This window comes from Gavia stellata, chromosome 14, assembly GCF_030936135.1.
Source record: "Gavia stellata isolate bGavSte3 chromosome 14, bGavSte3.hap2, whole genome shotgun sequence".
Taxonomy (NCBI): domain Eukaryota; kingdom Metazoa; phylum Chordata; class Aves; order Gaviiformes; family Gaviidae; genus Gavia; species Gavia stellata.
Window position 1 is genome coordinate 3,134,878 of NC_082607.1, and position 14,655 is coordinate 3,149,532.

At 34.9% G+C, this 14,655-nt stretch overlaps 1 protein-coding gene across 1 annotated transcript in view; it reads left to right on the forward strand.

Moving 5' to 3' along the window:
* Positions 1-14,655, forward strand: part of LOC104252946 (connector enhancer of kinase suppressor of ras 2) — a 209,188-nt gene that overhangs the window by 128,965 nt on the left and 65,568 nt on the right. Inside the window, exon 9 of the mRNA XM_059824361.1 lies at positions 12,326-12,472. Within this exon, the coding sequence (XP_059680344.1) occupies positions 12,326-12,472 (147 nt within the window). The remainder of the gene's footprint in view (positions 1-12,325; positions 12,473-14,655) is intronic.

Here is a 14,655-nt window from a genome sequence, read left to right on the forward strand (position 1 = left end):
ATGCCTAATAAGAAAAGGCACAAGTTGAGTCAGTAACCAGCCCAGAAAGATTAAGCCAAATTTACATATTCCACAGCTGCTGTTCAACATCATACTCTTTCTATGAGGAGATCCCAGAATATTTCATTGAAGTTCTTAGGCTTCTCATTATGGATATGCCAGCTAGTTTAACTTTTTCTCTTACACAGAATTTTGCATTCTGTTTAATACGGGATTCAGATTAAAAATGCAGAAGTACTGTATATTCTGCCATATATTCTGAATCTGTTGGGGCAAAAAAGTGTAAAGACAATTAAAGTGTTGATAGAAATCTGTCAGATTTTGCTTTGGTGCATTCTTGTATGCAGATTTATTTTTAAACAGGTGAGCAGTTTTATAAAGTTAGTGAAACTATTAATCTGTTTAAAATCACATAAGCCTGTGTATACTGAGCCTAAGGTATCGTAGTACATGATTTGCGTACATTTAAATGTGCCTACCATTGCATTTATTTCACAGCTGTATGCTGTATTACGTAACTCTGTGCATATAAAGCTGCATTTCATTTTATGTAGAAATGCAGGAATAATACGTTTCTGCAGCATTCATAGAATTGTATCCTGACTTAAAACACATGTGACTTCACTGAAGAATTAATAATTTTAATTTTTTTAGATTAAATTATTTGTAATTGACCTCTAAAAGCCTACCAGAGCCTCATCCAAGGTTGAATGATTATATTTTTCTTCCTATTTTGTGATGACACAAGCTGCTGCTTTATAACTGGTGTTAGTTCCAGTGTTGATGATTACTGAAAAAAATGCAGTCAAATTTTGTCCCAGTACTATCTTAAGTCATAGGGACTGTCCCTTTTAAAAAAAATAAAATTGTATGTTGCAGAAGAATGGAAGCAGTGTTGCTGGAACTACAGGTGAAAGGAACACTTGTATTTATTACTTATTAGGCATGAGTAGCATTGTGACAGTGATGATAACTTCCTAAAACGCTTGTAATTTAGCCATTTAACTTTGTCTTGCTGAACCCCATCTCCAAACACAGCAGCAGCAAAATTAAGAAATCTTTTTCTGTCTGTCATTTGTGTGAGGTGGAAATATGGAAGTCTGACTATCAATATCTTATGATTAGAGAGCAAATATTTTTTCTTGAAAAGAAGTATAACTTATTCATTTACACTTTAAATGTTAATGCAGCATGCACCCTTTATCTATATTAGAGAGGTTCTTTGAGTTGTCATAGTTACAAGTTGAAATATGCATTAGACTGGCTTTCTCCGTCAAACATACTCTTCAAGTGAGAGACCTGATTTAATCTTTACGCCCATAGGTGAAATCCTCTCATTCAACTACTCAAGAATTGGCTTTCTGGATAGCAACTCTTTCCATGTGCATTATTACAACAGGCCCAAGGTGTTTGATATTTGTAATCCCTTACCAGCTAAGGGCACAGTACCAACAGCTGAATCAAGTGGTATAAAATACCTTTTCCTAAAAAATACCTTTTTCTAAAAACTATTATTCATTCTGAAGTTTATTACAAGCTAAGGAAAGAGATAAGTGGCAAGCTGTTTCATTGGGAAATTTATTCTTCATTTGAAAAGGCTGGGAAAGTCTCATTCTGTTCTTAACTGTGACTTTGGAAAGTCAGACAGTAATATTGAGTGTTGGCATGTTTTAGAGGTACATGTCCAACTCTCTTCCCCTCATGGATTGGAAGTTTTAATGTTTTAAGTATCCCTTTGATCTTCAAGTGTGCCCTTTAAGTCAAGTCACTTCTAGTATGTCTTGCTGCGAACTACTTCTTCACACAAGTTATCACAAGTTGTCATGATCAGTATCTTGCTTATAATTATCATTATTTCCATTAGTGGTCTAGAATAATTCAAAGGCACAGCTCATTAAATTTCCATGTAATCAATTTTTTAATACTAGCAAGACCACCTCATAAAATGAGGTGTAACCCATTTGGGGGAGTGTGGGGAGGTGGGTAGCTGAGTAACCTTATAAAAGAGAGGTTTGCATATCTGTGGTGGTCTTACAGGTTTTCCAGAGCTGTAAGCTGTTGCTCACCAAGTAGAGGAGCATGGATTTGTGCCTGCACGGAGTCCTTGCTAGACCCCAACGCTTCCTCATACCAGCCTTTGACTCCACAGTTTAGCAAAAGCAAGTGTTAGTAGAAGTAAAATTGTAAAAGAGAAAAATACAAAGCAGTTTGAAATTATATCTAGCCGAAGTGTGCTTGTTCAGCTGCTTTGTACTTCTCTCGCGATATTCTCCGGCTGTTTTTCTTGCCTGGTAGTTGGTAGTGCTATTTCTACCATTAGTTTGGTTTCTGGACTGGAGATTAAATGCTTGCTTCTTTCTGCCTCTCTGCAAAACTTTTATTCAATATTTTATCCACTTTTTAAAGTCAAATGTCACATCTTCATTCCCTCTAAAATAAAATTGCAGCAAAAGTTTGCATTGATTTATAACCAGTTATGATGGCTTGCCTTTTCCCTTTTCCTTGTTCTGGAGCTGAAAGAAGTGGAGTGTTTCTTTATTTCTCTAATGTATCATTCTGTTCAACTTACTTCATATGAAGCATTTAGCATTGCCCTGTGAAGAGGCAAATTATTTCATTTCGTATCCTAAATACTTCCTGGGTTGTTGCAGAATTTTCAAGATAGATAGTATAAAATTATTTACAATATATGTATCCGGTGAAATCCATGGTCTCCAATCTCATGTTAGTTTTCCACAGAGACTGCTTAAAGCATTAAAAGCCTAGGTGATAAAAATACACGTCTTAGTGCTATTTCTTATTCCTACTTTTACCTGTTCATTGGTAAGAGAGGCTCCATGCTTTCATAAAAAGTATACACAATGTAAAGATGCAGAAATGTACTTCAGATATTTGTATGCTTCAGAGATTCTGCATCCCACAGATTTCATCTTTGTTGCCTTAACAAAGACATTTTCTTAAGATTGAAGTTTCTGTAGCATTTTGGTAGTCTATCAAATATAAATCCCATTCAACACAATGTGTTTTGAAAGGATCTGTTCTGAAGATGAATACATATAGTCATTTTGTATTGCCACTTGTGAAAATACTTTCCTGATTAGAGAAAGTATGGATCTCTCTTTAGAGATTCCAATCCTATAACTGACTACTGGCATCATTTAATCTGGTTTTGACTGAACTAGGCCAATGTATTTTCTAGAGAAATTCGTATTTGCTCGTTTCATAAGATCATTTCAGTTTTAAAACTTTCATCGATGTTCCCACAACCTGTAATAAATTGTTTCAGTAGTTAAGTATTCTCATTGCCGGGAAAAAAAATTGTCATTTTATTTGTAGTCTACATTTGTCTGGCACAAGCTTCCAGTCCTTTGATCTTGGTATATTTTTATCTATTAGATTGGAGAGCAGGTTTCTCACTTAGGTATTTTCAGGATGCAATCAAATTACCTCTTCACTTTTTTTTTTTTTGGTAAGCTAGATAATTTGAGCACTTCCAGTTTGTCATCCTAATGCATGACCCTCCTCAACAACCTCTTTAAATTCCCGACTGTAATACTTCGCATATTTAACATTGAGTTACAGAGCTGTACAGTGAAAGCAGTCGTTCATGGGTGGGGCAGTACTCCTGCGCTAAAATAGTACAAATGCGGCTACATTAATGTAGCCATTACCAACTAGCTGTTTACTCTCTTTAAAAGGCTTGTGTTCATTTTTCATTCATACATCGGCAAAAATGAAACTAAGAGGACACTTTTATTTGATTTTTTTCCTTTAAAAACAAAAACTGTAATTTCAGTTTAAGTTTGACTCTTTCCATCAGGAAGTCCATTTTAAGAGACGAATCATTATCAGTTTTGAAACTGAGAGAGGAGTAAGCTTTTGAACAGGTTTAAGAAGATGTAGACTTGGAAACAGTTGTACTGTCCTGTCCCTGCATTCGAGTGAAGTCAGCACAGATAATGGCATTTCTAATCCTGGAGGCACTTCTCTGGGGTTGTATAGCTATAGCAGAGGATTAAGTATGCTGACAATGTCAGTCCCATTGAATTGCTGGGTGTGTGGAGTTAAGCATTTTCGGATTGATGTGGCTAGAATATTTTGGCTGTGTGTTTTCAAAATTATTCTTATTACCTACAATTAAGATACTATTTTTATATAAAGCATTATCTGTATTAAGTAGCTATATTAATACTTTTTTCCTGAAACCAGTTATATTAACAAATACTTTAAAAATATTAACAAAACACGACCACTTGTTTTTCTTTACTTTACAAATAACTCTTCAAAGTAGTTGAGAGTTAAAAAAAAAGTTCAGAAAGTATCAAAGGAAAACAGCTTACAAATTGTATAATGCAACAGTTGAAAGAGTTAGCAATAAAAGACTTACTACGTGGAATCTGGTCTAACCAAGGAACACTCTGTAATACAATTATAAAGATCAAAGAAAAACTAATAGTACTTTAGGCAAGAAATTAATTAAATCAGGCAATTCACCACCGGCTGTTAATTTAACCATTACCCAATTTCCTTATTTGCTTTTCTGCTTGTCCTTCTTGCTTATTAGATTTTAATAAAACAGCATAAGAAACTTTAAAAATAAGTTAAGTATATTCTAAATTACTGCCACACTCTCTATTTTTCCCTACAGTAACAACAGGTAGCAGTTCTGCCAGTGCCTTGTAGATTTTTACTTCCTCTCATATAAAATTATACTGAAGTGCTGAATATGCCACTGTACATTTATTTTTTTGCAAAATTAATAATTACACCTTAGATTCCATGGATAGTATATTTGCTGCTGCTCAGTTGAAATTTCATATTGTCTTTTTTTTAAGTTATTTTATATATGGGACATGATTCTTTACTCAGAGAATTGGGACTGTCATGCAGTGAAAGGAGGGTAAAATTAAAGCTGAGATAGTCGCTATCCAAGAAACACTTGTTTCTTTCAATTTTCCATAACTAGGATAGTATTGAACATAGAGCAAAGAGAAGAAAACCAGTCACAACAAATATATAGGTATATACATATTCAGGATGGAAGCAAAGTTGGGTAATTTAATGCCAAATCACCTACATCTCAGCTTACTGAAGAGACTGAAATTCTCATTTGCAAAGCACTAAGCAAGGATTTTTAATGAGTTGTCTGCTTTAGGATAACATTGTATGCTGGGGAAACGTAAGAAGGGGCAAAATTTACTAGTCAATACTATGCAAGATTTGAAATGCAGCATATATTTATGAAAAGTAAATTGTGTTAATGTTCTATCTTTGATAATTTTTCAGACAACAGAAACATTGCAGATCCAAACAAGTATTGATCTAGCTGCCTGACCATCTGTAAAATATTTGCTCTACTTCTGTATAGAATAGTGTTTGATAAACTAGGGAAAACTGACTTTTCAGAAAACTGAAAACTTTTTTTTTGAAGGTCATTTAATAGAACAGTGAGCAATAATAATGCTTTTAGTAATTCCTGTTGAAAGCTAGGTGTTTCTCAGGAGCAACTGGCAAGACTCCAGAAGTCAGAATGTAGTAATTAATCCCAAATCAACTGAGCGCCATAGAGGTGATGTGACTGAAAATGGCAAAGATTAACTTGGAATTAGTCAGGAACATGTTTCTAGGAGAAATAGTTTTAATGCCCTTGTCTTGACATTGGTAATATCTTGTCTGAAATACTGTGATGTTCAGGTCATTTACAGTCATCAAAGGTGTGAAGTTACATATGAACATTAAAAAAATATAATAGGAAAAAAGAAAATGTATCATCTGTCTCATATGAAGAGAATTGTTTTAAGGACTTCAATTTGGTTAACCCAGCCAGCTAGGTCTGAGGTGGAATTCCTCTTTTTTAACAGACAGATGCTATAAAGACCAGAAAGAGAAATAATTCTTTAAGGTAAAAACGAATGTTGTGCAAGAGCAAGCATCTATACAAACATCTGTAAGTAAATCTGTGGTAGAATTTGAAAGAGGTCTGCCTAGGATGGTGATTGAAGGACTGATGAAAATTATTATGTTATTGTTGACTGCAGCTACGTAGAAGAGTAAACAAATGGATGTAGTTGCCTAGAAGGGCTTTTGCAGTTCTAACACCTTTGCTTTGCTGTGTAAGGTGTTTGTTACGTTATCTCTAAATAGCTGTGGTTTTTAACTAATGTAGTTGCATTTTCATACTTGATAAGGTTATTCTTTGGAATGATGAATGCTATGTAAATACATGATCAGCAGCCTAATACCTTTTCATACTGTTCATTGTCAAATTACATAATTAAATTAAGTGTGTCAAGAGCCCTGGCACAATGAAATAATTTCAGCAGTAATTTATTGGTGTTAAGATAGTTATTGAATTAATATCCTAGATGTATGTTTGTTGAATTGTAAATTTGAGTCTTGATGAGAGCTCATTTTAGATGGAGGTAAATGTAGTGCCAGGTCATACCATCTGTGTTTCAGCACGCTGTGTGTTGTCAAATACAAGTAGGAAAAGGAAAGACAAAAGCTGAAGGGGAGATGTCATGAGAATTACAACGTCTTTCCCCCAAAAGATGTCATTCTGTTTCCAAACAAATTGCCACATGTTACTTATTCTCAGGATTCTGCCTTTCAAAAAGGTTTAGTAATGCATGTCTTCCAGTAGCAGATTTTGCATCTTCTTGGAATCTTGCTGTATTTCTCCATTAGTTGATGAAAATAACTATGTAAGATAATTGGAGAACATTTGGTTTTCCATCATCAATTATTGTTAGTAACAGTTAGGATATTAATAAGAAGATTGAATCAGCTATAGATGTTAATGACAGGCTTCCCATTCAATGACAAAAAGTGGTCTTATGATCTTCCAGCACATTTTTGTCTAATAGTAATTTCTGATTTCCATGTTAATCAAACGAATTCCCTTGATTAATACCCTAATGAGGCAAAGTGAATTACAGACTTAAAATACAAAAGGATGATAGTCTGTTTCCTTAACAAAAAGTTGAGTTTACACAGGCCTTCTTTTTTTTTTTTTAACGCAAATATGAAGAGAGGTTGTACTCATGAGGTTCAAGTAAGTAACCAGATGGCTTTGCTTATGTATTTGACGAGCCTTGAGGGGAAACATCTGTCCTGGTTCATGTAAGGGTTACTGCAGTCAAAGCAGAATTACTTGTTTTCAGGTGGTGTGCAATATAGTATGTTCTAAATATTTAGAAAATATTATTCTGTACAATTGATTTCCAGATCAAATGCCTAAAAAGGTAGTTCTAAAATTCCTGTTTAGTTATAGCTCTGCCTCTCTCCATCCTAGGTAAGATTAAAGCTGGCATATGATACAGTGAGTAGAATATGCACAAGTCTCTCAAACAAGTTCAGGTGTAACCTATCTTCCTTCTGTGAGGTGCACTCTGTATTTCTGTATTTCTTAGAACTTTTTCATTCTTCAGAGTCCTGATAGATATTTGGGGTTTGATAAGGCAATGAAGGAACTGAGGAACCACACTTCTGCTTTATGCCCAGAATTTTCAGGAACAGCAGAGAGAAGAATACAGGTATTCTATCCACTATACACTCCTAGTTCCACTATCTGAGCTGAGTCTTCTAACTTCGTACCATAACAAATATATATGAAGTTTTGAAGAAATTGGCATGGAGGTGAATAACTGTTGTGCTGCTTTTGACTACTGGAATCCTTTGATAAGCACAATCATGTTCAACAGTCCAGCTGTTTTTTCAGTTCCTTTTAATAGGTAAATATATCATGCACTTACTGCCTGTGCAGTCATCCACAAATACACTGGTTTCTGTTTTCTTCAGTCTTTTTTTGTGTGTGTGTCTATAAAATTAAGGATTTTTTGTATTAGTTTCTTTTTCATACAGATCATTAGTAAGTCATCATTGGCCAGGTAGCCTTTATTTTAAAAAATGAGAAAAGGTACTTGTCCAGCATGAACAGAGTTTGGGTTTATAAAAATGCCGAAATCCCTGTTGCTGGTTGTATGCATTCCAAATCCCATTCATACAAGTGTAGATCTTCTAAATGAGAAGGAACAAAGTCAATACAGAGAGACTTTACAGAAGATATTGGAGAACTAGAAAACAAACTAGTTTACTGTAGGTTAGTGAAGGTGAGTTTTCTTTTTCTGAACATATTAGTTATGCAGTCCCAGCTACAAAATTACCAGGTTTAGATATACAAAATTACTACAGCATTGTGGATATTTAAATTGCTTGTGGTAAAGAAATTTAATATCGTAGGGATTAGTATTTTTGGAACTGTTATTTTTAAAGTTGCTATATTTTGCAGTTTCTACTAATTATCTGGCTTGTACTTTCTATGTGAAAACTAACAAATCCTTTAACATAGACAGTAGCACACAATTTTTTCCCTGGAGACCTTCTTTCCACACTGAGGATGTACAAACCAATAAAAATTATTGATTAGAGTGATCCTAAGTGTAAACCACCAAAATCTTAAACTCCTGCCTGCCTTTTACCATTTTCAGTCAGTTGTTTTGCATTCCTCTAGGTTTCTTCCATATTTAGCATCTAAATTTAAAAAATCTTTTTTTCGGCTAAAATTAAGAAGTCAATCATTTTTAAGCCAGTAAGTATCAAAGTTTCGGTGATTCAAATCTTTTTACAAACTCTGTGTATATCACTGGTAACAATTCTCATTGCTGGCATCTGACTGTATTTTGGTTTTCCTTTGCATTACGAAGTAAGACAATAGCAGGCATGTGGCTTTCCACATTCTAGGTTTTGTAGGCCCAGTTTATAAAGAGACAAAAAATAGTGCACTGTATTTCAATATGCAAATATGTTTAGCAGAGGACAGTGCACCATGACTAGAGCTTTCCTATGCTGTGCAAAAGTGACATAATAATGCCCTTCTGAATTTGTTGATTTGAATGTAATGGGTATCCTAATTGCTCCAATTTCATTTATTCAGGAAAATAAAAAAAGTATCGCATTAGTCTTTTTTTTTCTTCATTAGTCTAATTTTAATGTTAACTTTCATTACTGAGTGAAATATCTTAACCCATATTGTAGAATCTGATTAACTGAATGTATATGCTAAAAATATTCAAAGAGCAAATACATTTGCTGAATACATCTCACCATAGCTAGAAGCTAGTAATTGCTATTAAAGACTGATTCTTTAAGAATAAATGTCAAAATCTGTCTCAAGGACTGGTTTTCAACTAAAATTTTTAATCCACTCTAATGACTTCTATTTTTTCAAAGATATTTTTAGTACTACAATTTATAATAACATGTCCAAATTCCTAGGACCATTTTATCATAGCCTAATAGTAATGACTGCAGACTGTTCTCTAATAGATCTTGGTATTTAATGGTTTTGTCATTAAGGTTCTCATTGGAATAATTTATCATTAACTTAATTATTTATCAGTCTTTTCTAAAAGGAGCTCATGGAACTCTAAAGATTTCAGCATTCTGAAAATTAAATCAATCTATAAAAATCAAAAATAGTTCATTTTTAATTCTATAATTGAGTTAAAAGTGTGTGTATATATAGCCTCTGTCATTTTATAAACAAAGAATAAACTAGAAGAGTTCATTTGGAATGCAAGTTGACGTATTTGCATTTATTTGGCTGTGGCCCGTTTATAATTACTACCATTTTCTGGTTTCCTGTGGCCAGTGCATTTTTAGAAAGTTTTCAGTAGAACAGCAACATTAAAAATAGAATAGAATTTAAAAAAGCTATCAAAATCCTTTTTAGAATTGCGACATATATTGTGGTTCTTTCCAAGCTGAATGTTCACACTCGGGATCCTGGCTTCGGCCTGCTGTGGAGACAGGCTAGAACCTTACAGTTTATATCTTAACTTCTCTTCAGCCCTTATAAGAGGATTTTAATTGAAATCTCTTCAAGGTTGCCTTTATTATTTTCCCTCCACCTCCATGTGTAATCAGATAGTATCTTCCTCTAAGAGGAAGTAATTATAAACTATACCTGATATAATATGGTGATATATGTAGACTGCTCTGATGCTGAACACCTAAATCTTTTTCTTTTTTTTCTTCCTGTTTTTTAATAGCAGTGGGAATACACACTTTAGTCAGAAGAGCAATGATGATTAAAGTGTTATAGTGAACTCTGACAGGTCAAAAGTAGTCAAAAAGCATAGCAAATATATTGGCACTTCATGCTTGCATGTGCTTGTTCAGGTACTCCTCTTGTATTCCTCAAGCTTTTCATTCTTAAATGTTCACTTCAAGGCTGCTGCAATTTGCCCTCAGTAAGGTTTGTGTCTGGAGAACTGCTGCACGACCACAGCATTCTAATTCCTGTTCAGTACAGGCAGTTTGATGCTAGGGTTTAAGATTATAACACTTATGACAGGTCTTTACTATGGTCATTTATTGCTACTGTAAAAATCTGCCATGTTTGGAATCAAAAATGGAGGGAAGAGTCTAATACAGGCACTTTTAGAGGTGCTGGGGCTCAGCTTTTCTGTGAAAGAAATTGACTTTTGAAAAAATGTGCTGTGCCGGATTGGATCCATACTGCTTTGTTTAGCAGAACTGTGGGTAGAAAGTAACCATCACTGTTCAAATTAAAACCTGACTCACTTAAGTGATGTTTTAAAAAGGATGTGATTTTTAAAAGTGGAGAGTCTATCCTGCACCTATTCACTTTCCTTGAGTGGAAATCTGGAAATCATGTGTGAATAGGAGAAGATGCAAATAAGTAAGGCTAGGAAAATCCTCCAAAGTCCTCCCCGTAAATACTTACGCATGCCTTGCTGTTTCCCAGAGCTGAATGTGAACCAGTAACCTGTCACTTGCAAGTGGTTACTCCTTCCAGTAATTCCTTTCTAGGTAGACTAGTTCTTGTAATTTGAGTTACTTCAGCAAGGTTCTTGGTATAATTCCTGAAAATGAAAGGTGAGACTAAATGGAGGCAATAGCTTAGCCCTTGGGACCCAGGGGTAAGGTTAGGTGTGAGTAAGAGTCTGCTTAGTCGTACCATTTTTCTGACGCCAGTGAAAGAGAGGCAAATTTCAACATTTGTGGTGTAAGCCTGGTTATCTAGATGAGGTCACAAGTATATTAACAACAATACAAGCTTTAGAAGTGAATGTTAGCAAATCCTGTAAGCATTGCAATATATTTCTGTCTGCCGGTATTAATTTGGGTAAGACATAGGATACATTTTTTGAGACTGTAATATTACAAGAAACTTCTTCAATAGTAGTGTTACTTGGGAAATTAGGCAAACCAACTTTAATAATAATTCACTGTGAAGTGCTAAGTGGTAGGAATTCCTTTTTTTATTCATAGTGAACAAGCTAATACATAAGTTGCATGTAGGAAAGGACTGCTGAATAGAGCCAAATTTATTCTCTTATTTAAACTAGTACAATTCCACTGATTTCAGTGGCTTAACTTGGAAGAAAGATTGGTTTAGGTTTAGAAAAATGTGAATTTTTATGAATTTCCCTTTCAGTCTTGAATTTACATATCTGACTGTTTTGATACCCCTTTTTTTTTTTTCTCGTGTGCCTGTGGAAATATGGATAGAAATTCAGCAGCACTTAAATGTGTGTAAGAAACTACTTTTACCATAAACATCTTTATATACTGTCATTTATATTGTTATTCAGTTTTAAAACCTCTTCAACCATTCAGGATAATACGATGGTGTAAACATTCATTTTAAAAAAATCTCATAAAAATACATTTTTTGTTTTAATGTATAAACAGTTAATGGCAAATTCCTATTTAAATAAACAAGAAGATTAAGAAATGTCTCTAAGTAGCTTTTTGAGAGGCAGGTATAAAATCCTTTCAGTACTAGCAATGTTCTTTTTTATGGCTATGTTTACAATTTATAGTAACTTGAATTACTCAGCTCTATCCAGGAGCTATATAGCTAAATCAAGTAAATGATCATTTATCTTCAGTTAGGATCTTAAAGCTGTTACTTATATGTTACATATGTTGCTATAGCATAGTCTGTCTTCCTCCTCAGCAGTGAATGTTTCAACTAAGGATCCAGATTAAAATTATTTCATGACTGCTAGTCCTCATAATTTGATTTAAAATGTACAGTGATCGCACAAATTATTAAAAGGGAGACAGTGTTCACTTATGCCTTATTTTGTTGAGAAACGTAGCTTAAAAAAAAAAAATCCAGCTTCAGCAGCATCATTTCAGTCCAACAGAAGTAATCAGGCACAGTTTGTAAAAACTGCTTATGTTTGCCAAGAGTAGGCTGTAATAGACCTTTTCAGTTAATAGAAGACTTCCTTCACATTTAAAGTTAAACAGAAAGCTTTCAAAATTCAATTACGGAATTTTTCCTTAGGTTGGCTGGCAGTTAAAGAACCTAGTAAATGCATTGCGGGAAGACCCAAATGGAGTGATTTTAACCTTGAAAAAACGTCCTCAGAATACCCTGGTTTCTGCTCCTGCCCTTCTGAAGAATGTGAGGTGGAAGCCTCTTGCACTTCAGGTAAGAAGGCTGTTGCAATGCTGGTGTCATGGTAAATCCTTTACTCTATTCAAGAGAAAACGCTAGAATTTTTTCCTTGCAATAAAAGTAACTGGAGACTCAAAAAAGTCCCAGATTCCTTTGAAATAGGGTGCTGAGAAAAGTTTGTGTGGCAATAATGTACGTGTCGATAAGATTGTTCTCCTCCATTTTTTTGTGAGGTTGGGAGCCACAGGAACTCATGGAAGGAAAGAACATTTACAAATAGTGTTACTGAAGAACAAGGCAGCCTGAGGTTCAGTAGCTTGCTTTGACCACAGATGCAACATTGCCTCCCTGTTTCCATTATTTCACAGTCAAAACTGCTTGTTTGCAATCAAGTGTGTCAGACCTTTTAAATTTCAAGAAAAGACCACTTCTGTTCCACACTGCCCATCAAGATTGAGGTTTTGGTAGCAATGCTAATACAACCTCTAATATTTTCTGCATACTTATTCCTTGAAAACCTGTTGATATGAAAAAAATCAATTGTGAACATCAGAGCCGATTCTTCCTACAGCATCAACATATGTAGTAGAAACTGACTCACAGTAAAAAGACTGAACTCAAAATGTTAAAGGGATGTTTTCAGAGTAAGTTAGTAACTATGCATGTTTATCTTTAATAATATATAACATTCTATAATAAGTTTATGCACTTTCACAATGTGGAAGCTTCACAGAGTTGTTTTGTTTGTATCACATGATACCTGAATAATTTTTAAGTTAACGAAACAAAGCAAACCCTTCAAGCCCACCCAGGCAAATTTCCTTCCTGCCTGGCACTTCTTGAATCTTTCATTCCTCAAAGTGCCTAAATCCTACACGGCTGCTTCACTTAAGGAGTTTGTGTAATCCTTGCAGCTCAGGAGTGCTGACACTTGGGTTTAGTGCCATCGTTCTTTTCTCTGTGACTACCTATGGGGGAGAGGAAAGGGGCATTGTGACACCCAGAGGAGATTCAGAACTCTTCAGATATTTCTGTTATGAGGGTGCAGGAATAACATTCTTCATTCTAGAAAGATGATTGTGTATCTATCTACTTGTGAACTTCATATGAAGCCTCCAAAGGCAGCAAAATGGAAATTGCATTTGCAACAGGGCTTCCGTAGAGATCCTCTCTTTATGTTAGTACATTAAAGTATCATAATTCACAAGCAGCACTAGTTCTGGAAGTTTTGTCGTTGTGAAAACACTATGTACTGTATACATGGCATGGTATTTTCCACAAAACATGCCAACCTTTGTCATGGTAGCCAGATGAGTGGAAGTGCACCAAGCTGTTTTTGTGGAATTATGAACAGTTTCTATTTTTGTGATGTGTCCTCTCCTTGATGACCCAGAACACAAGAGCCCCTGAGGATCAAAGGGTGCAATAAGTGTCATTCTCACCAGGATATGTTTCTTCTATATCAGAGTACAGTGCAGTGAGGGATTTAAATAAAAATATAAATCACTTTGGAAAATAAAAAGAGCATTGCCAGTGTTACTTCTTAAGAGTAGATTTTGTAATAAGATGTTGAAAACCAACTTTAGGTCTTCTTTAGCATCTTTAAGTCGTCTTCAGTGTTCATGCCACAGAGGCAAGCTGAAGTATTAGGACCTGGATACATTTCAGGACATAGTTTTTTGGTTTGTCTGTTTCCTACAGTTCTCACCTGGATCTAGTATTATTTATTATTGTCATTAATGACTTGGAACTAGCGTGATTAGATTTCAAGATTGTGTTTCCTGGACAGCTGACATAACAGCTTGATGCTGCTGGAAAGCAGTGATCTCACTTCCCTCTCCCTGTTCTTGGCTGCAGAATGTCCTCGTCTTTGTTTGACGTTGGCATTGTTGAGACTCTCTAGATCAGTTTAGTTCGTTGAATTGGTAGGAAGGCTTCTGGTTTTGTTTTTCTGGAGTTTTATACCACTAATGGATTAAATTGGCTCTCACAGAAGAGAGGCTGTCAGATGCTATTGACAGACTTTCAGAAACAAGCAGAGTACATTCAGCATAGGCAGAAGGTTTTATACTTAGACAAAAGTAACGAGCTGCGTGAATGTAGGATATGGAGTGACCAGTTAAGCAACAATCTGTAGAAAAGATCTCGGTTAAAGGAGATCAAAACTGAAAACAATTCAGCAAATGTCAGACTGTCACAGAAAAAGGATCATCTAT